This window comes from Hylobates moloch, unplaced genomic scaffold (assembly GCF_009828535.3).
Source record: "Hylobates moloch isolate HMO894 unplaced genomic scaffold, HMol_V3 SCAFFOLD_19, whole genome shotgun sequence".
Classification (NCBI taxonomy): Eukaryota; Metazoa; Chordata; class Mammalia; order Primates; family Hylobatidae; genus Hylobates; species Hylobates moloch.
Window position 1 is genome coordinate 78,628,650 of NW_026652294.1, and position 27,054 is coordinate 78,655,703.

Below are 27,054 nucleotides of genomic sequence, written 5' to 3' on the forward strand. Positions count from 1 at the left end.
AACAGCTAGTTGCATTTGTATTCATTTTGGTTCATATTTGTGAGCAGGTTTACTGCTATGTTTGTGGCACCTTTCCCTGTGAAACTTTTGTTAATAGGATATTCCTCTTCACGTATCTTTAAAATGAATAAATGAGAGAAATACTAGTCCTTGGGGATAGAATTTATGGTAAAAAAAAAAAAAAAACCCAGTTCTTTATGATAGTCGGTATCTGTCATATAGATGAACATGAAGCACATTTGAGCTTCTGGGTAAAGAACATGATGCCAAGAATCATAGGGATGAAAAGATGAAGAAAACGCAGTACTCACCATGAACATTTGGAGCGGCCAGTGTCTCCATCCGTAGAATCTCGAATGAACCCCTGTTGTGGCAGTTATGATGCCTTGTAGTTTGGTTGAAATGCTTTTGCCTTGCATTAGTCTATAAATTCCTTAAATATAAAATCTTTATTGCTTAGTACAGGGCTTGGGGGATACTCAGTGACTATTTGTTAAAAGAATGAAAAGCTGTGTTTCTCAAATGGGATATAAATCAGAATCACATGTGAAGCTTTTTAAAAAAAAATCGATAACTCAGTAGTTCTCACCCCTCAATCTCCAGGATTGGGACTTGGGTATGTGTATATCAATGTATATTTTTAACATTTTATTATGGAAGATTTCAAAGATATAAAAGAATAAACAGAATAGTTAAGTAAACCCCTTGTATGCATCACCCAGTTTAAATGGCATCAACATTTAGCTGATTTTATTTCACCTATCCTCCCAACATTTCTTTTGCCTGGAGTATTTAAAAAAAACAAATGTTTCTTAATAGGAAATTTCAAATGTGCATAAGAGTAGAATAGTATAATAAGCCTGTATGTACCTATTGCCCTTGCTGTAGTGTATTAAAGCAAATTCCAGACATTATGTCATTTTACTACTAAATAGGGCATATCTATATTTTTATAGCCTCTGTAGGAGATTCTGATGCACTGTCCTGCTTTAGATAATATAAACATAGGGAAAAATAGCATCACAGCCAAAGGGCTGTGGGATTCAGAGGCATGAACAATTTCATTTGGTTCAGTGGATCTGAGGTGTGAGGGAGGAAATTTATCTTTTCCTCGCCTATCACTAGATTCATGGCTGAGGTCTGTCTAACAGAAGACCAACTATCAAGAGAAATTTCAACATACAAACTTATTTAGTAAGCTTTACTTGACACAGGAGCCTTCATAAAACATACTTGTGTATGTTTTATGTTAGTTATGATATGGAAGAGGATAGTAACGGAGAAGCATAATTAGATAAAACAGTATGATCTAATAATAAACTGGGAAGAACTTAGCAAGGCCTGTTTGCTCAGATTTTTCTCTGTGACCGTTCATATTCAGACTTAAGGATGTTCTTTTCCTCTGTGTATAGAGAGGGCACCTCTTAAATGAGGTTCTTATGACCTGCATCAGTGGAAGTTCAGAAAATCTGTCCTAGGTTTTATGACCTGCTTCGGGAGAGAAGGTGAGAGTGACCTTCCTGATTCTGCCATTTTCTCAAATACCGAGGTGTCATATTTTGGGATAGCATGTCCTGAACCCCTTCAAATGCTTCATGAGGATAGTTTTTTGCTTGTTTGTTTTGGTTTTGGTTTATTTCTTTGCATACAGTAAAGCATGCAAATGTGTAATTTTAGTGTACAATTCAATGTTTGGGTTTTGTTTTTGTGTTTGTTTTTTTGGTTTTTTTTTTTGAGATGGAGTCTCGCTCTGCCTGGAGTCTCACCCAGGCTGGAGTGCAGTGGTGCGACCTTGGCTCACTGCAGCCTCCTCCTTCTGGATTCAAGCAATTCTTGTGCCTCAGCCTCCTGAGTAGCTGGGATTATAGGCATGTACCACCATGCCTGGCTAATTTTTGTATTTTTTAAAAAATTTTTTAGCAGAGATGGGGTTTCACCATGTTGGCCAAGCTGGTCTCAAACTCCTGACTTCAGGTGATCCACCCGCTTCGGCCTCCCAAAGTGCTGGGATTACAGGCGTGAGCCACTGTGCCCAGCCTCAATGTATTTTTACGTATATTTGTACCTACATATCTGTCTATATGCACATTCAAAGACATATCCTTCTAACCCCCACTCAGGTCAGAATATAAAAGATATCCAGAATTGTAGAGAGTTCCTTTTTGCCCCTTCCCAGTCAAAGAAGGAGTAAGTGCTATTCTGATTTACTCAACAAAAAATAACCTTGAAATGGTAGGATTTTTTTTGACAGGAAGCAGTAAGGAAAAGAGCAATATGGATGTTTAAAAATGAGAAGGTGAGAATCTTACAGATGAGTAGGTCTCTGGTACAGAAGTCTTAGTGGAGAGTTGGTACTGGAATCCTGGTCTAAGGTGTTAGGTTTTAATTTGCTAGAGAAAGAGAACTTAAGCAGTGCTGTCTAGGAGTGTTACGTAAGCTAGATTGGACTTTAGAGTCAGGAGACCATGCGGGAAGATACTGTGTGATGAGAGCCTGAAACATGTTGGTTACAGTGAGACTAGAAATGGGATAAATCCAGAGCTATTTCACCAGTAGACTTGCCTGAATATCCTGTCTGACGGAGTATGGATCAGAAAGAAAAGAAGGAGTGATGGGAAACAAGCCTAGATTGACTAGAGAAACCTAGAAATAGAAAAATCGGGAAGGCAAAGTGATTTGGAATATAATGCCATATATTCAGTTGTCCTTGGTGGCCAGATATTATAGTATAGATATTATACAGGCAAAGAAGAACAGAGGGCTAGAGTGTGAAGGTACAGATTTTGAGTTTAAGCATATTAGGGGGCTTAGTGTTCTGGATGAAGAAAACATATAAAGTTATTGCATGTTAGGTATTGTTTGCAAAAGAGTAGAAAATGGAGAAATAACCCAGTGGGTTAAAGAAGAAACAGACTAAATAAACAAACCTGAGTAAGTTGTTCCTAAATTTTATTTTAGAGACAATTCCTCATTTTGCTTTAGTTTTATGAATTATTGCCTCACTTTTCTGTTTCTTTCTGTGTCAGCATACATGGAAAAAGGAGTTAATTTTAGATTCAAAACAAAAACTGGAAAAAAAAAGTCTGAAATGGGTATTACCTAGGACATAGTATGTATGTGTTATTAAGGCTCTATCCCTGAATTTTTAATGCAGTTGGATTCTTTGTTTATTCCCCATAAGGGAATAGCTTCTTTGTTTATTCCCCATAAGGAACACCTGGGTTTGGAGAGTGGGAAGGTGGAGGAGAAAACCCAAGTGACAAATGATGTTTAGTTTATTATTAGAATCAACTATGAGTTGTGACCCTTATCTTCTGCACTGGGGATTACAGATTTTTTCAGGGTTTTTCTAACGTGAAAAGAGTTTATTGGTGTAGGAAAACATCTGGTTCCAAAACATAGATCATCCTTTTTGAGCCCCATGATGTGTTATCTTAATTTTTAAAGCCTTTTTTGTCTCATACTGGAGTTTATTGTACACCTTAAAAATATTAAGTCACATATTTAACCTGACAAAAGCAAAAATCATTTAAAAAATCTTTAGGCTGGGTGTGGTGGCTCGTACTTGTAATCCTAGCACTTTGACAGGCCCAGGTGGGTGGATTGCTTAAAAACCCAGGAGTTGTAGACCAGCCTGGGCAACATGGTGAAACCCCATTTCTACAAAAAATACAAAAAATTAACCAGGCATGGTGGCATGTACCTGTAATCCCAGCTACTCGAGAGGCTGAAGTGGGAGGATTGCTTTAGCCTGGGAGTTCTCAACACCAAGCTCTTCAGTCCTGCTCCTCAGAGCACTCTCCCTTCAAAGGTGCCTCACCACCATTTACTCTTTCAAATTCAGGTTCTTGTGTGTTCTTTTAAATTTTTGCCCTTGCAGAATGGCCATAATCCAAAAATCAAAAAAATAGTAGATGTTGGCATGGATATGGTGAACAGGGAACACTTCTACACTGCTGGTGGGAATGTAAACTAGTACAACCACTATGGAAAACAGTGTGGAGATTCCTTAAAGAACGAAAAGTAGAACTACCATTTTATCCAGCAATCCCACTACTGGGTATCCACTCAGAGGAAAAGAAGTCATTATACGAAAAAGATACGTGCACCCGCATGTTTATAGCAGCACAATTCGCAATTGCAAAAATGTGGAACCAACCCAAATGCCCATCAATAAATGTGTGGATAAAGTAACTGTGATATATATACATACAATAGAATACTCCTCAGCCATAAAAAGGAGTGAATTAATGGCATTCGCAGTGACCTGGATAAGATTGGAGAGTATTATTCTAAGTGAAAGAACTCAGGAATGGAAAACCACGCATCGCTATGTTCTTACTCATAAGTAGGAGCTAAGCTATGAGGATGCAAAGGCATAAGAATGACACAATGGACTTTGGGGACTCAGGGAGAAAGGGTGGGAAGGGGATGAGGGATAAAAGACAAAAATTGGGTGCAGTGTATACTGCCCAGGTGATGGGTGTACCAAAATCTCACAAATCACCACTAAAGAAGTTAACCAACCCCACGTGTTCCCCAATAACCTATGGAAAAAAAGAAATGTCTCATATGTTTCTGCCTAAATTGGTCTTCAATACTTACCATTAGCGATTCTCTGAGTTTGGATTATAAAATAGTATTGGTCTTACTGTATTTTCTGCTGTAAGCCTGTATGATTATGTAATGGTGAGTAAAATTGCTAGGCCAGATATGCAGTTCTAGGAAGTTATGCAAAGCTGTGCTTTAGTATATTATTGTCTACCTTTTTAAAGTCATTTTGAGCTTGGCTTTTGAGCCTCTATTTTCCAAGGTAGGGTGTATGTTTTTATAATGTTATGCTTAGCCCTTGTGTATTTTCATCTCTGAGTTTGAAATTTGGGGTTATATTGGCAAAGGGAGGTTTGGGTTTCAATTATGTGACCTGTTAGAGGAAATGTTAAGCTTCTGTTTCTTTAGGGTAGACAGTGAGAGATTTATCAAGATAAAGAAGAAAAATAAATCCTAAAGTTAATATTCATTACATGATGATGTCACCCTTACTAAAGCCAAAGAGGGCATTATCCTATCATTCTCATCGCTAAGAACTCTTCTCCTCTTGGCACATGCTTATTCAGTTAAAGATAAGCCAAGCCTTTCTTTCGTTTTTTTTTTTTTTTTTTAAGAGAACAAATTTACTTTGGTTTTGAGTTTTATTCCTGGCTCTGGGTAGCTTATTTTTTTGACCCTTATTTTCCCCAATTTATAAAATGAAATAGTTATCTTCACTCCCCAGGATGGTTGTCAAAAGATAAAATGAGGCGACTCAGGCAAAAGTACCTGGCCCTGTGTAGTGAGTACATTGTATGTGTTGTATATATTCTTATTGCTGAGAATCCATGAAAAAATGAGTTAAATAATGAGGACCCTTTCATCAGGGTTTTTGAGTGAGTTTTTTAAAATACAAGGTAGTAGTTTGTGTAAATACTAAACCCATTGGTACCTCTGCAGAATGTAGGAAATGGAGTTGCTAGTTCCAAAAAAAACAGCACATATGCTGAGGAAAGTATAATACCTAATATATATGGTTTAAGCAATGTAAAATTCCATGAATATGTTCCTTTTCATCTTAAAATTTGTGTTTTAAAAAATATAGTGATATTACTATAAAGAATTATTATTATTTCCCTTGATTTACAGAGTATTGTTACAATCACATTTGAAGTACCAGGAAATGCAAAGGAAGAACAGCTTAATATATTTATTCAGGTGAATGCAATTTTTAACTGTTTAATGATTTATCAGCGGTTTTGTTACATAGTTGTTGCTATTAGCAATGGTTGGTCTTATTAAAATATGTCACTTGATACAGAATCTCCTGTGGGAAAAGAATGTGAGAAACAAGGACAATCACTGCATGGAGGTCATAAGGCTGAAGGTACAGGTTACTGTTGGCTGTTACAAAAACTGTATTTGGTTTTAAACAGAAACACTGGTTTTAGTACAAATCATCTTTGTCTACTTTCATTTTTCTTTATTTCATGACTGAAAAGGAGCTTTGGAAATCACTGCGTAAGGCATGATTTACATGCACAGCTTCCTTTAGGGTTGCAGCTAGAACAACCTGTGTGCTTTGAAATGTTACCTTCTGCTCTCTATTCCCAAGTACAGAGAAATAATGTTGCAAATCTCACTTCTGCTGAACATTATGCTTCCTGATGCATTTAGCAGACACTAAACATTTGTCATACTCTAAACAAAGTTACAAAGGCCTGGAAGAGTTCTTGTTCTGTATTTAGAAACTCACTCACATTACTTGATATTTGGGTATTTAAGTCATGAAACGTATTTCTTCCAGGAAGCACTGATTGTAGGTGTATGCTTAACCAGTCAGTTGAGTGCCTACTCTTGTGTGTTCACAAGTGTGCACAAAGTTTTTGGTATATTAAGAACATTATTTCAAATAAATTAATTTCATCCCCATAGGAGCCAGTTTATCAGATAATTCGTTTCTCATTTCTGCAAATCAGTACAAAATGAACTTTTATTCAGATAAATACAATAGTTTTTCTTTATTTCATCATTGTTCATTGATTGCAACCCATTTCTAAAACAAATTATTTAATATAACCAAAATCCTTTAACTTCTCAACTTTTCCCACTAAAACTGTGAAACATTATATAAAATCTTTAATCAATAGGATATGATACATATTTCATCATTTTGTTTCAGGTTTTGGTTGTAATAAATAACACTGAAAACCATCCTAATAGATGTATTAACTTTATCATTAGAAAAGGGGATTGTTCAGAAAAAAAATACACAGAAACCTTTTTTGAAAATTAAAAACATTAAGAAACTTTTTGTAATTCACAAATAATTGGAATTAAGTAATTTTCTCAGCTTAAGAGTTTGTATTTTTTAAGTGAATATCAATTATTAATCCATTAACATTGACGCTCTATTTCTGCTTTTAAGTTTGAACTGAGGCTGATTAATGTTCAGTCAATTCTCCTTTGAGCAGGGATTGGTGTCAATCAAAGACAAATCACAACAAGTGATTGTCCAGGGTGTCCATGAGCTCTATGATTTGGAGGAGACTCCAGTGAGCTGGAAGGATGACACTGAGAGAACAAATCGATTGGTCCTCATTGGTAAGTCCCAAAGGATTAACAGTTTTAAAACAAAGTGAAAAATACATTTGAAAGGGATATCATATGCCACTTAAACAGATTAACCATTCAGGTCCTCTTTTATAACTAAATAAGCTTGTGGTCAATGTTCCGTCTTTATCATGTTACAACATTCATAAAAGCTTGTTAGGACTTTTGTTCTTTTTCAGTTTTAGAAAAGTGATTAATCCAAGCACCAATGTGGTTTTGATGTACTGAACTGGAAAGTTAAAGATGGAATCACTCAGTTACTATTCTTTTTGTAAATTTCTAAACACCATAAAGCATTTAATGAACTGGAATTGATAGGTGAACTGTGTCATTTTCATAAGCATAATGTAATCACATCGTATTTTGTTTGCAGGCAGGAATTTAGATAAGGATATCCTTAAACAGCTATTTATAGCTACTGTGACACAAACAGAAAAGCGGTGGACAACACATTTCAAAGAAGATCAAGTTTGTACATAACACTAGAAGCATTTCTTATCAAAAGGATTGGATAATAAAAATAAGTTTCTGCTGGGTATATTTCAAGCATTTATTTATTACTTTAGTTATGAATTCCAATAAACTTTAAAATGGTATTTATTTTACAGCATAAATAAAATGTAGCAAATCAGTACTGTAAAACATTTAACATTCGTACAATTATATATAATATCCTTTTTTTTAAAGAATGGTATTTCACTTAAATATCTTTTGAAATTGGCTCTGGAGTTTACATATACTGAACATGAAAGTTTATAATAATGTTGATAAAACTTTCAACATTGTCATTTTTTCTTAGAACTTCAGCTGATTGCAGAGATATGATTACATTGTTATTAAATTTTTTTAAAACAAGTGTCACCATTTTATGACATGAAATAAAAGGTTATGACTGTTATTGATGTTGATGTTGACGACCTGATCACCTGGCTGAAGGAGCGTTTGTCAGGTTTCTCCATTGTAAAGTTACTCTTCCCCCCTTTCATACTGTGCTCTTTGGAAGGAAATCACTGAGCACAGCCCACACTAAAGGAATGGGGAGTTGTAGTGTACTTTCTTGGGAGTGGTCTAAATAATTAATTGAAATTCTTTTGCAAAGGACAGTTGTCCCTTTCGCTTTGTTTATTAGTTTGATCATTTATGTTTATCAGTGTGGACACATGAATATTTTATACTTTGGGTTACAATTTAATACTACTTTATTTTGTTGCTCAAATTATCCCAGCTTTGGCCATTGGGAACTCTTTCAGTTTTCTCCTGTTACCCTTTGACATACCCCCATCAATGTGGGTTTTTTGTTTTGTTTTTGAGCGCCTCCTTATTTTTCTCCTTTATTTTTAAATAACCCCAATCCCTATCGAAGTTGGCACTAGGAAAACTAACAATACTCCCTTTCCCAGGTCATCCTATTCCTATGCTGATGGAGGAAATGTGCCTCACATGCTGGGGGCGCTGGGGAGGAGGCGTCTGGGATTATGTGGTTGAATAAGACACCTGGCCTGGCCCTCCTGGAGCTTAGTTTAGTAGGTCACACAAGCAGTCATTGGTAAATTTGGGATTCAAACAAATCTGTTAGGCTCAAACCTGTCCGTTATTTGTCCTCCAAGCTTCATATAAACTGAGTAGCCTTCAAGGGTAAAAACTTCAGGAGCAGCGAAGTTTTAAAAAACGATTAGCAAGAAAGCTGTTTTCCAGATTTTATCCTGAAGGCACTAGCTACTTTAAGCTATTTTTTATTGTATTGTGCCCTTGCAGTTGGTGTTTGATTTCTCACTGAACATTCATTGTCATAATTATAGATACTATGTGACTATCAATGGCATAATATTCTTTTATGCTGCGTTTTTATTAGATGGCACCTCAAAGTTTTCCCAAGTAGGTGGGTTTTAAATTATGAATATATACAGTGGCATAGTATCTTACTTAGTATTTTAATAAGATGCTTATTTATATAACAAATATTTGTTTTATTTCTCTAGTGCTACTTTAGTCTCTGAGCTAATTTTAATGAAGCCAATCTAAAAATCGTGTTACTTCTAAGGATGTCGAGTGAGTGAGTTGAACAGTTCTGCTGTCATATTGCCCCTCCCCAGTGCAGATAGTGAATGAGGACCCACTGATTTAAAGGCAACACTGCAGCCCCTTCTTGCCTCATTGAAGTCCCAAGTTTTATTATTACAGTAAAAGCACTTAATTTTGACATTTCTGAAAGAATGAAGAGGCCGGGCACGGTGGCTCACGCTGGTAATTCCAGCACTTTGGGAGGCTGAGGCAAGAGGATCATGAGGTCAGGACATCGAGACCATCCTGGCTAACACGGTGAAACCCTGTCTCTACTAAAAATACAAAAAATTAGCCAGGCGTGGTGGCGAGCGCCTGTAGTCCCAGCTACTTGGGAGGCTGAGGTAGAAGAATGGCGTGAACCCGGGAGGCGGAGCTGGCAGTGAGCTGAGATCGCCCCACTGCACTCCAGCCTGGGTGACAGAGCAAGACTCTGTCCCAAATAAATAACCAATCAAATTAGCCGGGCGTGGTGGCGGGCACCTGTAGTCCCAACTACTCAGGAGGCTGAGGCAGGAGAATGGCGTGAACTCGGGAGGCGGAGCTTGCAGTGATCTTAGATTGTGTCACTGCACTCCAGCCTGGGCGACAGAGCGACTCCGTCTCAAAAAAAAAAAAAAAGGAAAAAAAGAATGAAGAGCCAGAGCCAGGCATAGTGGCACGCCTGTAGTTCCCACCTACACAGGAGGCTGAGGTGGGAGGATCACTTGAGCCCAGGAATTCAAAGCCAGCCTGCACAACATAGACCCTGTCTCTAAAAATGAATTGGTTAAAAAGGATGAAGAAAGGAAGGAGGAAAGGGAGAAAGAGAAGCCCTTATAGACTGGGTGCATTTCTTGTATGTGGGGCCACTTTGTAAGAACAGGATTTTTCAAACTGGGCCCGTACTGGTATGTGTGAAATCAATTTAGTTGGTTATGGCCATTTTTTTAAAAAGGAAATATCAGTGATCACTATAGTGTAAGTGTATTGTTTCGTGAAACCCATCTTAGTTATGTGTTATGTCTGTATGTGTAAGATTGTGATATAAAATGTATTTCTTACTGTGGTTAAGTATTCAAAGAAGTTGGAGAACCATTGCTGCAAGGGGACAGAGGACTCCGTGTGAGCTCTCCTGCCTTCCCTGAATAAACTTACACAATTTAGTGCTGGGACATTTGAACCTTTTCTGAAAATTTGGGTCAGGGAGAGCATCTTGGGGAGGTGGGTAGGAAGGTAGAGGGAGCAAAGCAACACCTCCCTGAAGCCTGGGAATATTGTCAGAACCTTAAATATAATGCAGCTCACCATTCCGGAAAAGGACAGACTCTACCAGTGAAAATGGGTGATTACCAGCTGTGAAACACAAAAACATAGTTTTACAGTTACACATTCCTTTACAAACAACCGTGTACATTTCAGCCTCCCGCCCCACCATTTCTTTTCTCCAGGAGGGAAGACTGCATGTCGAGGTGGTCATAGAATGTTGAGTATCATACTTTCCTACCTCGCTTTTATTTGCGCAGTTTTAAATGCGCCTTAACAGAACCCATGCAAAGGCTTGCCAACTGGCTAGCTGCGCCGGATGAGTAGAGCATCTTCCCTGGTGGCAGGTGGGTGCGAGGAGGAGGGGGCTGGGCTTTTCTCCGGACGGGTATTTGCCCAGAAGACCCTCATCATTGGACTACGTCAGGAGGAAGTGGCACTGCTCCGAGGTAGGGGAAGAAGGGTTATAAAGGGGGGAGTCCACCATACATGGGCTTAAAGAAGCTTTTATTAAAAGGCAAAGACATCTTTGCCGGACGTTGTTCGAAAGGAGTAGAAACTAGCAGAAGAAAACATCCCAAAGGGTAACCATTAGCGTTCCTGCTTCTTGCAACATTTATCCCAGGCTTCCAGCTCAGCCCGCCCCACGCCAGGTGATCGGCCGCCACATCCCCTGCGACTGAAGCACCTGCTCCTCCATGAACTTGTCAAGAATTGAGCGCCTTCGCTCCACACCGCAGCGCAGCCTCCGGGACTCCGAAGGGGAAGACGGTGAAATCGATGTCCTGGGAGAGGAGGAAGATGAAGACGAGGAGGAAGACGAGCAGAAGGAGGCGAGCCAGCAGTTTCTGGAGCAGTCGCCCCAGCCGGGGCTGCAGGTGGCCCGGTGGGGCGGGGGTGCCCTTCCCCAAGAGCACATCGAGGGCGGCGGCGGCCCGAGCGACCCCTCAGAGTTTGGCACCAAGTTCAGGGCACCGGCAAGGTCTGCGGCGGCCTCTGAAGATGCCCGGCAGCCGGCAAAGCCCCCCTACTCGTACATCGCGCTCATCACCATGGCCATCCTGCAAAGCCCGCACAAGCGCCTCACGCTCCGCGGCATCTGCGCCTTCATTAGCGGCCGCTTCCCCTACTACCGCCGCAAGCTCCCCGCCTGGCAGAACAGCATCCGCCACAACCTCTCTCTGAACGACTGCTTCGTCAAGATCCCCCGCGAGCCGGGCCACCCGGGCAAGGGCAACTACTGGAGCCTGGACCCCGCCTCCCGGGACATGTTCGACAACGGCAGCTTTCTCCGGCGTAGGAAGCGTTTCAAGCGCCACCAACTGACCCCGGGAGCCCACCTGCCCCACCCCTTCCCTCTACCTGCTGCACACGCCGCCCTGCGCAACCCCCACCCAGGCCCTCTGCTTGGGGCCCCTGCCCCGCCGCAGCCTGTCCCGGGGGCCTACCCCACCGCCGCCCCCGGGAGACGCCCGTACGCTCTGCTGCACCCTCATCCTCTTCGCTACCTACTGCTCTCGGCACCCGCCTATGCCGGGGCACCGAAGAAAGCAGAAGGCGCGGACCTGGCGACCCCCGGCACCCTTCCCGTGCTGCAGCCCTCACTTGGTCCTCAGCCTTGGGAGGAGGGCAAGGGTCTGGCGCCGCGACCGGGAGGCGGATGCATCTCTTTCAGCATTGAGAGTATTATGCAAGGGGTCCGGGGAGCGGGTACAGGGGCTGCGCAGAGTTTGTCCCCGACCGCCTGGAGCTACTGCCACCTGCTCCGGCGACCATCATGCCCGTTGCATCCCCAGGCCGCTGCCCCTTTGCTGCACGCGTCCGCCGCCGCCGCTGCTCGGACAAGTTTGCAGCAACAGCAGCAGCATCAGGAGGAGGACGGCGCCAGCGGCTGCGCTCCCACCAAGGGCGGGGTGCTGGGCGGGCACCTGTCGGCCGCCTCGGGGCTGCTGAGGTGTCAGGCAGTGGCAGAGGGCTCTAGGCTGACATCGCTGGCTGCCCCTTTGGGCGGAGAGGGGACCTCACCAGCTTTTTGAGTATCGCCCACGCCCAGTTCCCTGGCCAACTCCCCAGGGCCCTCCTAGAGCCAGGTGGGAGGGCGGAGGGACCCGCAGCTGCTCACTCCACCCTGCGCGGCCCATACTGGGCGTGTGCATCTGAATCCCGCTGGAGAGCAAACACGAACTTCTGTTCGCTGCAAAATGGTTAGAAAGAAACAGCTGGATTACGTTCCTCTAAAAACCACCTGAACGTAACCTTCGCAGGGCGTCAAGTCGTCTTTTCTTGCCTTCGGTTGTGGCTTCTATGGCTTTCCCGATTTGCACATTTCCTGGGGTACTATGAACGTGAGTGGGGTATTTTGTTCTGGCATTAAAAGAAAAACAAGCAAGCAAACAAAAACACCGCCTCCGATGCTAAACATGTTCCCCCTTCCTCATTTCCTTGAAACTGGAAGTATTATTCCTAAGTCAAGTGCAAAATGCTTCTGATCTCTGTGTGTTCCCGATAGGGTTGTTTAATGTAAGTAGGATATGAATTTCAGAACATTGATTTCTTATCTGTGTGTCTGACGTGCCATCTTTATTGTTAAAATTAAGATGTTAAAATTAAGCCTAGTTATATAGACGAAATAAAATGCTAAGTCACTACACTACATCGTTTATTTTCTATTCCGTCTCATTCTTCCCTTTCTAAATGGAACTTTTAAAAACCCACATTATTTTCTCTCAAACAATTTATTTTCACAATTCATATTTATTATAGATAGCAGAAGTAATCCATTTTAATATGGCCTTTAAAAATACCAGATATTTGAGGTTGAAAATGTCCTGGCTTTTAAAATAGGAAATTTACTATTTATGAGGCTTGCAAAAGAAAAGAATAGGAGGGCATGTACATATATTCTCCATTTATTTTTCATCACCCCCCAACAAGCTGGAAAACCATTTAAGATCAATTTGGAATGTACTGGCCAACATGTATGTGTGCGTATATATATATATAATATATATCACCAGAATTTTCAAAACTTATTTCTTAAAAAAGAAACTCTGAAAAGACTTTGCAACTAGAAAGGTTTAAGTGTTGCTAGGCGTCAGGGGACGGAGTAGGGGGAAATCAGACAAGAACGCCCATCATGAATTGCTCCCCACAAAGAAAACAAATTTCTAGGAACTTGGCCGTTTTCCCCTGTCCTGAGTGGGGTTCCCTATTCTGTGCCGCTTTGAGGGAAGCTGCTCTGTGAATCTGAGAAAGTTTTTCCCCCAGCCCCCTTCTACTCCCCAACCCCAGCTATGAATTTCTTATTTCAGGAGGAAGGACAAACATGGAGACACACATTTTTACAGTAGTCTAATTGGCCGATTTTTCTCCGGCTTCTCTTCTCCATCCCATCTCTTGGAATTTCTTGGCATGCCCTACCTGAGATCCCCTACGGGAGATTTCCTCCTGGCTCCTGAGGTTCTGAGGACGTTCTGAAAAGTTCCCAAGCCCCACTTTTGGTAGCTGCCCAGACCCCAGCTTCCAATTCTTCCCTCTTCTTTGCACAGGTAGCCGTCAGCCCCGTAGCACCACCAGCGTCCGAAATAGACCACTTTTAGCAAATCCGGCAGGGCTGGGGCGGTCTAAGAGTTTGGAAACAAACTGAGAATAGAGGGGTCCTATTTCATACCAGGTTCTCGCTGGTTCACGTTCCAACTCCCCTCTGCCCTTTGTGCGAAAACGTCTCCAGGCCGACCTTCATTCATTTATTGTCAACAAGCGTCCCGGGAGAGCGGCTCCAGCCGGCCGCTGAGCTGAACCCAGACGGGACTTTTCCAGGCTTTCTTGGCACCCTCCCAATTACCTTCCTTCTCTTGCTCCAGGCCAGACCAACACAGCTGCGAACATGGGTGACTGAGGGTCAGACCCCATCCCGGAACGGCCTCCAAGCTCCTAATTTTTGCCTAATGTTAAACCATATCCAAAGATGCATATTTAAACAATCAATTCAGTGGCGGAGTAAATTAAACGTTATTCTCCGATCAAACAGGAGCTTCGGGTCCACCTGTTTGGAAGCACCCAGGCGGCTTGGAGAGGGGCGGCCTTCGGGTACGACCCGCAGGGGTTGCCCTGCCCGGCTCGCGGAACGGACGGTCACCTGGCGCGGCTGCGAACCCGCCAACGACACCAAACACTTGCCGGGCAGCCCAGGCGTCGTGGAGGCGCCGCAGTTCCCCCCCTCCCCCCAGGCAACGACGCGTCCCAGGGGCGTCCAGACCAGGCCGCCTTCCTGACTGCACAGAGCAGGAGGCCACACTCTGGATCCCACGCCGAGTCCCCGCGGTTCTGCAGGGAGGTCCCGGACGCCTCCCACATCTCGGGCTTCTGCAACCCTGAGGCTGGGCTTTAAAATCACGGCTCTTCTCAGTTGCACGAAGAGTCCAGTGTCGAGGGTCAAGGGTGGTCTTGGACCCTCGGGATCGTCTTCTTGAGAACTGGCTGACAGCTAAGCCTGGAGCTGCCCAGGGAAGGAAGCCAAAGAGCTGGAGCCGAGCGCGAGGGGCTGGGGGGCGCGGGGAGGCCCCTTACCCACCCCCCCCTACACTGTCCTGCCCACTAGTAACGCTGATGATAGTAACAGCATCGGCCAACCCCTTCCTCCTGCTCCTGGTCTGCCGGGCACCGACCCTCCTTCAGCGCTCCCAGCACTCACTGAAGAAGACACTCTAGAATTCTCCATTTTCCAGACTGGAAATGGGTAACTCGGAGACATTAGGAAACTCTCCCGAGGACCCTCGGGCAGTGGCACCTGGCCAGGTTCTGAACCACTAGCTCCGCCCGCGCTCGCCGCCTTTCCTGCCCGGGCCTCTTGCGGGTCGCAGGGGTGGAAGCCTGACCCGGGCCAGGGCCCCGAGTTCCTCCTCCTGTGGCCTCTGTCCCACGGCCCCCGGCGCCAGGAAGCGCGTTTCTCTCCCCGAGACCCACACGCGCCGAAAGACCCGCGTGGTCGGTCCTCTACCCCGGCGCCCCGGGCTGTGCGTTTTCTTGCAAGTCTCTGCGGATCGCGGGGAACGGCGCCCCCAGACTCCCCCGGACCGCGGCCCGGCTCGCGCCCGACTAGAGCCCAGCCTGCCTCACAGGGGAGCGCTCGGTGCGTTCTTCCTCCCTGCTGTGATTTTCGTTCTTTTTCCTCTCGCGGCCCCCAAGAGCCCAGGCACCCCTCGACGTAGGTGCCGGCGGGACCGGGAATCCCTCCCCTGGGCTCCCTGCGGGCCCGAAGCCACCTCCGAATCCCAGGCGCCTTCCCACGGCGCAGAGGTGGGCAGCTCCGTGCCCCGCGCCGCCCCGCGAAGCCGGAATTCCCCTTCGGAGTCTCGATCCAGCTCTCTCCACTTGGTCGCCGCGCACCGGATCCCGGCAGCGTGAGACTTGCCCGGGAAGCTGCGCTGCGCTGGCCTGGGGTGAAGGTCCGAGAGACCAGGGGCCGGGACGCGGGGCTGCTGCAGGTGCTGCAGGGACCGGCCCTCCGCGAACCCTCGGGCCGGCAGGTCCGGGACTATCGGAGCAGGAGGGGAGCTGGTGGCCACCGCAGAGGAGAGAGGACGTCCCGGAGCCGGGGGACGAGGGGTCTCCGGGGCTGGCCCAGGGTTGCAAGCAGAGGGGACTGTCGGTGGCCAGCAAGTCCCGCGCAGGTGCCTTCTGGCACGGCAGTAACATCCTACAGCGCCGATTCTGTGTACACTGAGTATCCAAAATGAAGAAAATCTGTTTACACATTGGAATGTAGGTTATGATCCCAAAATCTCATCGCCGGGCTGCCTAGATCACACGGCCACGTTGCTTTCGTTTTTACTTAATAACGGTCGTTAGAAAATTTAGAGAAACAGCAGAAACCACGAGAAAAATAATGGAATCAAACTGCGGTAAGTACTAACAAGGCTGGCGGGGAGATTTAGCAAATGGTGGCTTTTGAGAGTTTGCACCAGTCCTTCACCACATTTTATTGCAAGTGTGGAGAGTCACGATTCTCATTCCTCCCCAGCCTTCCGGAAAAATGCTCAGAAATTTCTTTCCACATGGACACCTGATTACAATCTAAATAGTAACCTTATTCTAATTGTTAATGTAACCTTCTCGTAATTTCTACAAAAATACTTTAGTTTTTCTAGCTATGTTTTCATGTAATCACTGAAATTATTTTTAATTGGTTTTAAGCATTCATTGATTCCATATATACCACCTGCAAAAAATTACATAGGTGATCGCTAACAATATATACCACCTGCAAAACTTACATAGGTGATCGCTAACAATATATACCACCTGCAGAAAACTGACATAGGTGATCGCTAGAATTCGCCCCATCCCAAGAAAACGTTAGAGTAGAAAAAGAAAAAGGATTTGAGAATCTAGTACGAAATTCAGTTAATCATTAGTTCCCTGTTTCGCAACTACCTTAACATTGTCAGGTTTACCTCAACATAAACTTCATTTTCTTAATTGTTCTTAGAACGAAGGGATATGTTTATTGAAATCAGTAATTAAGAATATTTTGGGACAGTTATGATTTACTTAGCCAGTGAAGCAGTTTCTATTCCCAAATCCAGGCAAAGGGAACAATAAGATTAAACGCAGCCTAAGAGATTTCCTTTTTGTCAAATAATGTGATTTTGCTGTGTATAGAGGGGGTGTCTATATGTAAGGGCGTATTTATGACCAGTAGTTCCTAAAATTAAGGGGACTGTTATTGTGTTATTCAAGGTATCAGTTGTATAGGATACATTATGTCGTATTTCAAACAATGTTTATATTTTCTTTAAGTTTAGAGAGGTTAGTATAATTAACCTCTATGTAATTCTCCTCTGGGCCAACCTTGTGTCTTCTTTATCTGCTGACAGTCCCCTCCCCACTGAATTATTTTGAATCAAATCCCAGATAGTCTATCATTGTATTGTATTTTTGAATATTTCTCTAAAAGATAATAATTCCATCAATGAGGCTGGGTGCAGTGGCTCCTCCCTGTAATCCCAGCTCTTTGAGAGGCTGAGGTTGGAGGATCACTTTGGGCCAGGAGTTCAAGACCACCCTGAGCAACATAGCAAGACCCCATTTATAAAAAAGAAGATTCCCATCAATGTAACCACAATACTATTATCACACCTAAATACTCCATTAATAGCATCAGTTTATCAAGGCAATATTTAAATATCCTCAATTGTCTAAAAACTTTTTGTTTAGTTGGTTGGTTTGAATAAGAATGCTAATACGGGTTATGGATTGTGTTTGGTTGATACGGGCTATTATATCTCTTTTAGATTTCCTTAATCCTCTTTTTTTTTTTCCCTTGCATTTTTATGAGAGAAACTGAACTGTTTGTTCTGAAGAAGTTGACATTCTGGACTTTGTACCTGCAGGTAATAGTTTTTTGGCAAGATATTCCCAGGGATAAGGTCGTTTATTCAGACTTTTGAATACTGGCAAATAATACTATTGTTTGTAGAGGGAGAAGGATTAGTCAAGATATTTTGAAGAATCAACTATTGAAAAAACAAATTTTTATCACAGTAAGCCTGGATCTGAGAAAGATTATGTGAAATTTTCCTAAATGCAAATACAATCTAAAATTGTAATGTCTTACAATTAAAAAATAGATTATTTTCCATATATTTATAGAAATATAAATGATCAATCAACTATTTCATTGAAAATTTTAAATCTAGTTTTATTTTGAGGAGAATAAAGTTTTTTATATCTTTAATATTTTAGTTGAAGATCCAAAGACGTTTTATGTTAAAACTTTAGGTTTTATATTGTTTTGTGTTTTAAAACATAAAATCTAAAATGTGGTAATATCCATGAGGTGCAGATAGAGTAATAGCACAAATTCTGTGCTCATGAAAATTCATTTTAGGATAACTTAATTAAAGGGACTCAGGATTTGAATGATATTAGATTAGAGAGAAAAAAGTTCACTTGAGTGTAAGACATAAATAATAAAAACCAAAGGTAGCTAACTTTTTTAGGCTTGTTATTTCTTTAATGAGTATGCATATGAAATAAAATTTCCACGTCCATGTCCATTTTTCCATGGTACATTGGGCTTCCATAATTTCATCTATCTCATCCTGCAGTTATTTTCATGGGTTTCTGTGTTCACCACTATCTGGAATCTCTGAGATGGTGAAAATGAAATCTTATTCTTCTTTATATTTCAAACAATTCCTAGCACATTATCAAAAATACCTGATAAAATGTATTGTGTCTGTAATACTGGTATGCATGTAAAAGCGTGGCAAATATATAGGCTTTAAGTTTAGATAGATCTAAATATTATTCAAATTACCAAATTATTGTCTTTAAAAAGTATTATTTTCCTAGGACAAATAGAGATTTTTAGATAAGACTGGATTTGTAATACTTTAAGTAATAGGTCACAGTCCTTAAGTATTTAATGCCGATTTGGTAAGCAGCTGATATTTTATATAATGCTCTCGGGTACTTTTTTTTGCGTGTATTTTCTGATGCACTGGATCCAGCACTTTATATCACATCATGTATCTGTTTATAATATATACAAATGTATTTTCATATATAATATATTTGATGTTTGATGGCTTTGAAACTTTAACCTTGAAATAGATTTTAAATTTTTATTAAAACTATTTAAATAACTACTGTAAGGAAAGAGCTCTTATTTGTTGAAATAAAATGTAGATTCGTGTTTCCTCGGGGACTAGTCTAGTTTCCAAGGATAGACGGCGGTGAGGAGTTGGGTATCTAGATGGAATTTCTGTTGGTTTGGATTCCAGCTCTGCTGCTTACCAGCTTTGTGGCCTCAGGCAAACAACTTAACGTCTCCAAGCCTCAATTTCCCCATCTATATAATGGTGATATTTATAAGTTTCACCTTATATGGGCGTGGTGGAGATTACATGAAATAGTGTATGTGAAGTGCTTAGCACAGTGCCTGGCACATGCTCAATGCTTTATGCACGTCAGCTAGTACCTAATGATGCTAACAAACAGACTGTGTCCCTAAGGATGGGTGGGATCTTGCCTGACGTCCTTGTCTCTGCGTCCTGGTCAGTCTTCACAGGGTGAGCATCCTTTATTTCGGGCCACACACGGCTGGTATACAGAGCATGCTGTTTCTTTCCTGCCAGAATGTTCCTGTTGCAGCTCTCCTGCTAGTTTAGCTTAGCCTTCTGGTTTGAGGGATGAGTCGCATGTACCATCACTTCCCAGGACCAACAGGACCTTTCAGGAGAGCTGTCCCTGCTTGCACAGAGAATTGCACTTGCCTAACACTGAAGCCTGGCAGAGTAACATGAAATAACCACAGCAATTCCAAAATTAGAATTAGCATGCCTAGAATAACAGGTATATCCTTCTCTTGTACTTTATCACTTGCTTCATTTCTGCTCAGCCTAATTTTCACTTGATGTGTAGATTTATTTTTTGTTCACTCATCCAGAAAATGTTGACTGAGGAATCACTCTGTGTTAAGTGCTCCGGTAGGAGCAAGGGATACAATGCTGGTCAAGGCAGGTGCAGCCCTCACCTTCAGGTTGTGGAGTCCGGATACGGACAAGGAGGCAGGCAGCTGTGAGATGCGTGAGAAATGCTGCGCTGGGTCAGCCCATGGTATTAGGAGAGCAGGTGAGGAAGGGTGGGGACAGGAGCGGACAACCTGGAGGAAGAGGCACCTAGGCAGAGTCCGGAGGGCTCAGGAGGAGTCAACAGGTAAAAGAGAGGGGAATCCTGACATGCCATCTCGACTGTAGGGCACGGCTAGCTGGAGGCCTTGGCTGCTGGAACACCGGATTTATGCAGGACTCCCTGAGTTTTTCTCATGGACTTGCGAACAAATCTGAGCAAGAAAACCACGTAATTTCTTTTATGCCTTGCCCAAGAAAGCCACCTGGAGGGGCACGGGGACCTTAGCAGAAAGAAGCTGGAGGTGGGGGGAGAGCGGGGAGATATTACTCTCCATATGGTGGGGGGTGGACACCTCCCTGTCGGATGGCTCGTCATATCCAGCGGGGGAGGGGGGTTGACCTTCCCCTGCGTTATTGGTAATATCAGCCCCCTCTCTCCTGCTAAATAGTCAGTACAATATCACAGGTGGGGTATTTGCAGTAATATCAACCTCTCCCCCTCTGCATATTAGAAACAATATCACGGGGGGGGCGCACACCCCCTGCAATGTTGAAAGTCATATCATCCTCTTTCTCCCTGGATATTAGGGACAATAGCACAGAAGGTGTTCACACCTTCCGCAAGGTTGGGAGTAATATCATCCTCTCTCACCCTAGATATTCAGAACAATATCACATGGGAATTGTACCTTTCTGTTTATTGAGAGTAATATCATCCTCTCCCTTTCTGTATATTAGAAACAATATCACAGAGGGGTGTGTACAGCCCCAGGAATGTTTTGAGTAATATCATCCTCTCCCTGCCTGGATATTTGGAACAATATGACAAGAGTTGTGTACACCCACTGTGATATTCGGTTTAATATCATCCTCTATCCCCTGGATATTGGGAGTAATATCAATCTTTAGCCCCTGGATATTAGGAACAATATCACAGGAGGGGTGTATACACACGGCGCTATTGGGAGTAATATCATTTTCTCCACCCCTTGATATTAGGCGCAATATAACAGTGGGGATGTACACCCCCTGGGATGTTGGGAGTAATATTAATCTCTTCCCCTGTGGATGTTAGGAACAATATTACAGAAGGGTTGTACACCCCCAGCGATATTGGGAGTAATATCATCCTCTCCCAACTTAGATATTAGGAACAATATCACAGGGGAAGTGTACAACCCCTGCAATATTGTAAGTAATATCATCCTCTCCCAAAATGGAGATTAGGAACAATTATCACAGGAAAGGTGTACACCTCTTCTGATATTTGTGGTAATATCATCTCCTCCCCTCACTGATATTAGGAACGATATCACAAGGTGTGTATAGCCCCTGCGATATTGGGAGTAATATTATTCTCTCTCCTCCTGGATATTAGAAAGAATATCACAGACAGAGTGTATGGCGAACCCCCTGCGATATTGGGGGTAATATCATCCTCTTTTAACCTGGGTATTAGGAACAATATCACAGGGGGCGTGTACACTTCTTTTGATACTGGGAGTAATATCATCCCCTCCACAAGTAAATAGTAGGAAAAATATCAAAGAAGGTGTGTACACCACTTGTGATATTGGGAGTAATATCATCTTACCTCACCTGGATATTAGGAAAAATATTGGGGGGCATTTACACCACCTGCGATATTGGGAGTAATATAATTTTCTACCCCAGTGGATATTTAGAACAATATCACAGGGGCAGTGTACACCCTCTGAGATATTGCGAGTAATACCGTCCTCACCTCCCCCCCCCACCCAGATATTAGGAACAATATAACAGGCAGATTATACACCTGCTGCAACATTGAAAGTAATATCATCCTTTTCCCCCTGGATATTAGGAACAATATCTTATGGGGGGTTTACAGCCCATTCCATTTTGGGAGTAATATCAACTTCTTCACCGCAAGAAATAAGAAACAATATAAGAGTGCTGGTGTACACACCCTGTGATGTGGCCAGTAATATCATAGACTCTCCCCCAGCATATTAGGAACAATATCAAAAAGGGGTGTATACCCACAGCGATTTGGGGATTAATATCCTATTCTCCCCCCCGGATATTAGGAACAATATCAAAGAAGGAGTGTCTACCCCTTGCGATAGTGACAGTAATATCATCCTCTCCCTCCCTGGATATTCAGAACAATACCACACAATTGGGGTACACCCACTATGATCATGGAAGTAATGTCATCCTCTAGCCCCCTGGGTATTAAAAACAATATCACAGAGGGGGTGTACACCCCTCGCGATACGGCCAGTAATATCATCGTCTCCTCCACTGGGTATTAGCAACAATATCACAGGGGTGTGTACACCTCCTGCACTACTGGGAGTAATGTCATTCTCTCTTCCCTTGAATATTAGGAATAATATCACAGATGGGGTGTACAACTCCTATGATATTGGCAGTAATATCATCCTCTCCCAACCCGGATATTAGCAACAAAATAACAGGGGGTGTACACCCCCTGCAATACTGGGAGTCATATCATCCTCTCTCCCAATTAATATTAGAAACCATATCCCAGGAAGAGTGTAAACCCTCTGAGATATTGAAAGTAATATCATCCTTTTATTTCATTGAGCAGTGGTTTGTGGTTCTCCTTGAAGAGGTCCTTCACATCCCTTGTAAGTTGGATTCCTAGGTATTTTATTTTGTTTGAAGCAATTGTGAATGTGAGTTCACTCATGATTTGGCTCTCTGTCTGTGATTGGTGTACAACAATGCTTGTGATTTTTGTACATTGATTTTGTAACCTGAGACTTTGCTGAATTTTGCTTATCAGCTTAAGGAGATTTTGGGCTGAGACGATGGGGTTTTCTAAATATACAATCATGTCATCTGCAAACAGGGACAATTTGACTTCCTCTTTTCCTAATTGAATACCCTTTATTTCTTTTTCCTGCCTGTTTGCCCTGGCCAGAACTTCCAACACTATGTTGAATAGGAGTGGTGAGAGAAGGCACCCCTGTGTCAGTTTTCAAAGGGAATGCTTCCAGTTTTTGCCCATTCGTATGATATTGGCTGTGGGTTTGTCATAAATAGTTCTTATTAATTTGAGATACATCCCATCAATACATAATTTATTGAGAGTTTTTAACATGAAGAGCTGTTGAATTTTGTCAAGGGCCTTTTCTGCATCTATTGAGATAATCACGTGGTTTTTGTCTTTGGTGCTGTTTATATGCTGGATTACACTTATTGATTTGCATATGTTGAACCAGCCTTGCATCCCAGGGATGAAGCCCACTTGATCATGGTGGATAAGCTTTTTGATGTGCTGCTGGATTCGGTTTGCCAGTATTTTATTGAGGATTTTTGCGTCGATGTTCATCAGGGATATTGGTCTAAAATTCTCCTTTTTTGTTGTGTCTCTGCCTGGCTTTGGTATCAGGATGATGCTGGCCTCATAAAATGAGTTAGGGAGGATTCCCTCTTTTTCTATTGATTGGAATAGTTTCAGAAGGAATGGTACCAGCTCCTCCTTGTACCTCTGGTAGAATTCGGCTGTGAATCCGTCTGGTCCTGGGCTTTTTTTGGTTGGTAGGCTATTAATTATTGCCTCAATTTCAGAGCCTTTTATGGGTCTATTCAGGGATTCAACTTCTTCCTGTTTTAGTCTTGGGAGGGTGTATGTGTCCAGGAATTTATTCATTTCTTCTGGATTTTCTAGTTTATTTGCATAGATGGGTTTATAGTATTCTCTGATGGTAGTTTGTATTTCTGTGGTAAAAGTGGTGATATCCTCTTTATCATTTTTTATTGCATCTATTTGATTCTTCTCTCTTTTCTTCTTTATTAGTCTTGCTAGTGGTCTATCAATTTTGTTGATCTTTTCAAAAAACCAGCTCCTGGATTCACTGATTTTTTGAAGAGTTTTTTATGTCTCTTATCTTCTTCACTTCTGCTCTGATCTGAGTTATTTCTTGCCTTCTGCTGACTTTTGAATGTGTTTGCTCTTGCTTCTCTAGTTCTTTTAATTGTGATATTAGGGTGTCATTTTTAGATCTTTCCTGCTGTCTCTTGTAGGAATTTAGTGCTATAAATTTCCCTCTTAACGCTGCTTTAAATGTATCCCAGAGATTCTGGTATGTTGTGTCTTTGTTCTCATTGGTTTCAAAGAACATCTTTATTTCTGCCTTCACTTCATTATGTACCCAGTAGCCATTCAGGAGCAGGTTGTTCAGTTTCCATGTAGTTGAGCGGTTTTGAGTGAGTTTCTTTTTCTTTTTTTTTTTTTTTTCAGTTTCCAAGTCATTTTATTCAGAATTTTGTGTTTGTTTCCTGAATCAATAAATACTATACAAAACAGTGTAAAAATGGCTACCATTTTCTCTCCCCTGCTTCCCCCCACCTGGGGACAACCCCCTGGGCACCCTCACTCAGGGGTATTAGGGGTTCTCCCTCCAGATTTGGTCCAGCAAATGAAGCTGAGTGACATAGTCCCTTGAATCACTTTCAAAGGAGCTCAGCTGAGGTGAGGAGAGCCTCTGGGATCTTGAGGTTACTAGGTTAGGGAAAGGGATTTTTTTCTTTTTTGGGAGAAGAGCTGGCGCCTGGGGCAAGAGCCTACCCCAAAGAAAAGGGTGTCTAAAATGCTCACAGTTCCTTCTTTTGCCTCAAAATGTGATATTTATTCAAAGAAAAAAAATGACGAGATGTTCATCCCTTGGCTCCCTTCCCTCCCCCTTCCTGCTGCTCCTCAGCCCCCAGAGATTGAGCCCTGGCTGGGGCTGGGTGGCAGGACAGTCCCTCAGATGAGGTCAGCAACGCTGAGGGGCATTTCCTCAATGGAGGTGTTGTAGAAGGTCTCAATGTCTCGAAGAGTCCTCTTGTCTTCTTCTGTCACCATGTTAATAGCCACACATTTACGGCCAAACCGTCCACCTCGACTGATTCTGTGCATATAGTTTTCCCTGTTGGTGGGAAAGTCACAGTTGACGACTAAAGAAACCTGCTGCACATCAATGCCTCTGGCCAGCAGGTCAGTAGTAATCAAAGCTCTGCTAGAGCCAGAACTAAACTCCCTCATGTCCACCTCTCGTTCCTTTTGGTCCATATCTCCATGCATGGCGGATACAGCGAAATCTCAAGCATGCATCTTCTCAGTGAGCCAGTCCACCTTCCTCCGGGTGTTGATGAAGATGACTGCCTGGGTGATGGTCAGGGTTTCATACAAGTCGTATAGTGTGTCCACCTTCCACTCCTCTCGTTCCACGTTGATGTAGAATTGGCGGATACCCTCCAGGGTCAACTCTTCCTTCTTGACAAGAATCCGAATGGGGTCCCTCATGAACTTCTTGGTCACCTCAAGCACATCAGAAGGCGTTGCAGCTGACAGCAAAACTACCTGGGTGTTGCTGTTGAGCTTTTGGAATATGTCATAGATCTGGTCCTTGAATCCATAGCTTAACATTTCATCAGCTTCATCCAGTACAAACATCTTGATGTATTTGGGAGACAGGTATCTCCGGTTAAGCATATCAAACACACGGCCAAGTGTACCCACGATGATGTGGGGAGCTTCCATCTGCAGTTTCTGCACCTCAGCACGCACGTTAGTGCCCCCGATACAGGCATGACAGGAGGCACCCATGTAGTCTCCTAGTGCCATGACCACCTTCTGTATCTGCTGAGCCAATTCTGACCAAGGCCTGGGTGGCTTTTATAACTAATTCAATCTGCTGCAGAATCGAGATGGCAAATGTGGCCATTTTCCCAGTCCCAGATTGGGTTTGAGCAATCACATCATAACCCTTGATGCAAGGTAGAATGGCTCGCTGCTGGATGGCAGAGGGCTTCTCAAAACCATAGGCGTAGATGCCACGGAGAAGGGACTCCGCGAGGTTCATGTCATCAAAGCTGTCAACAATCTCATTCCAGTTACTTTCGGTGACGCCTTCGGGCTCCATCCCATCGGGGCCATTGTCTCTGGATCGGGAATCCTGGCTCGCAGACATGATCCTTAGAAACTAGCTTGAGTGAGTTTCTTCATCCTGAGTTCTAGTTTGATCGCACTGTGGTCTGAGAGACAGTTTGTTATAATTTCTGTTCTTTTACATTTACTGAGGAGTGCTTTACTTCCAACTGTGTGGTCAATTTTGGAATAAGTGTGATGTGGTGCCGAGAAGAATGTATATTCTGCTGATTTGGGGTGGAGAGTTCTGTAGATGTCTATTAGGTCCACTTGGTGCAGAGCTGAGTTCAATTCCTGGATATCCTTGTTAACTTTCTGTCTCGTTGATCTGTCTAATGTTGACAGTGGGGTGTTAAAGTCTCCCATTATTATTTTGTGGGAGCCTAAGTCTCTTTGTAGGTCCTGAGGACTTGCTTCATGAATCTGGGTGCTCCTGTATTGGGTGCATATATATTTAGGATAGTTACCTCTTCTTGTTGAATTGATCCCTTTACCATTATGTAATGGCCTTCTTTGTCTCTTTTGATCTTTTTGGTTTAAAATTTGTTTTATCAGAGACTAGGGTTGCAACCCTTGCCTTTTTTTGTGTTCCATTTGCTTGGTAGATCTTCCTCCACCCCTTTATTTTGAGCCTATGTGTGTCTCTGCATGTGAGATGGGTTTCCTGAATACAGCACACTGATGGGTCTTGATTCTTTATCCAATTTGCCAGTCTGTGTCTTTTAGTTGGAGCATTTAGCCCATTTACATTTAAGGTTAATATTGTTATGTGTGAATTTGATCCTGTCCTTATGATGTTAGCTAGTTATTTTGCTCACTAGTTGATGCAGTTTCTTCCTAGCCTTGAGGGTCTTTACAATTTGGCATGTTTTCGCAGTGGCTGGTACCGGTTTTTCCTTTCTGTGTTTAGCGCTTCCTTCAGGAGCTCTTGTAGGCCTAGTGGTGACAAAATCTCTCAGCATTTGCTTGTCTGTAAAGGACTTTATTTCTCCTTCACTTATGGATCTTAGTTTGGCTGGATATGAAATTCTGGGTTGAAAA

At 42.8% G+C, this 27,054-nt stretch overlaps 2 protein-coding genes and 1 pseudogene across 7 annotated transcripts in view; 2 read left to right on the forward strand and 1 right to left on the reverse strand.

The window, feature by feature from the left end:
* The window catches only part of LOC116459280 (zinc-regulated GTPase metalloprotein activator 1C), a 47,369-nt gene extending 39,688 nt beyond the window's left edge, over positions 1–7,681 (forward strand). For 4 of the 5 annotated variants that reach the window (XM_032139639.2, XM_032139640.2, XM_032139641.2 and 1 more), the window contains 4 exons: positions 5,680–5,748; positions 5,852–5,917; positions 7,005–7,134; positions 7,517–7,681. In XM_032139639.2, coding sequence (XP_031995530.1) covers positions 5,680–5,748; positions 5,852–5,917; positions 7,005–7,134; positions 7,517–7,623 — 372 coding nt within the window. In that variant the 3' untranslated portion in view covers positions 7,624–7,681. The remainder of the gene's footprint in view (positions 1–5,679; positions 5,749–5,851; positions 5,918–7,004; positions 7,135–7,516) is intronic. The other variant, XM_058431257.1, reaches the window with a different exon arrangement.
* Positions 7,682–7,779: 98 nt separating this feature from the next.
* LOC116459281 (forkhead box protein D4-like 1) lies at positions 7,780–13,281 on the forward strand. Of its 2 annotated transcripts, XM_032139649.2 has the most exons (2): positions 7,780–12,226; positions 12,280–12,430. In XM_032139649.2, exons 1-2 carry the CDS (start codon positions 11,148–11,150, stop codon positions 12,428–12,430), a joined length of 1,230 nt encoding a protein of 409 aa, XP_031995540.1. In that variant the 5' UTR covers positions 7,780–11,147. The 2 variants fall into 2 exon arrangements, with proteins under 2 accessions (XP_031995540.1, XP_031995539.1); XM_032139648.2 differs by having other exon boundaries at positions 7,780–13,281.
* Positions 13,282–24,825: 11,544 nt separating this feature from the next.
* On the reverse strand, positions 24,826–26,066 carry LOC116459282 (eukaryotic initiation factor 4A-I-like; annotated as a pseudogene).
* Between the last annotated feature and the right edge of the window lie 988 nt (positions 26,067–27,054).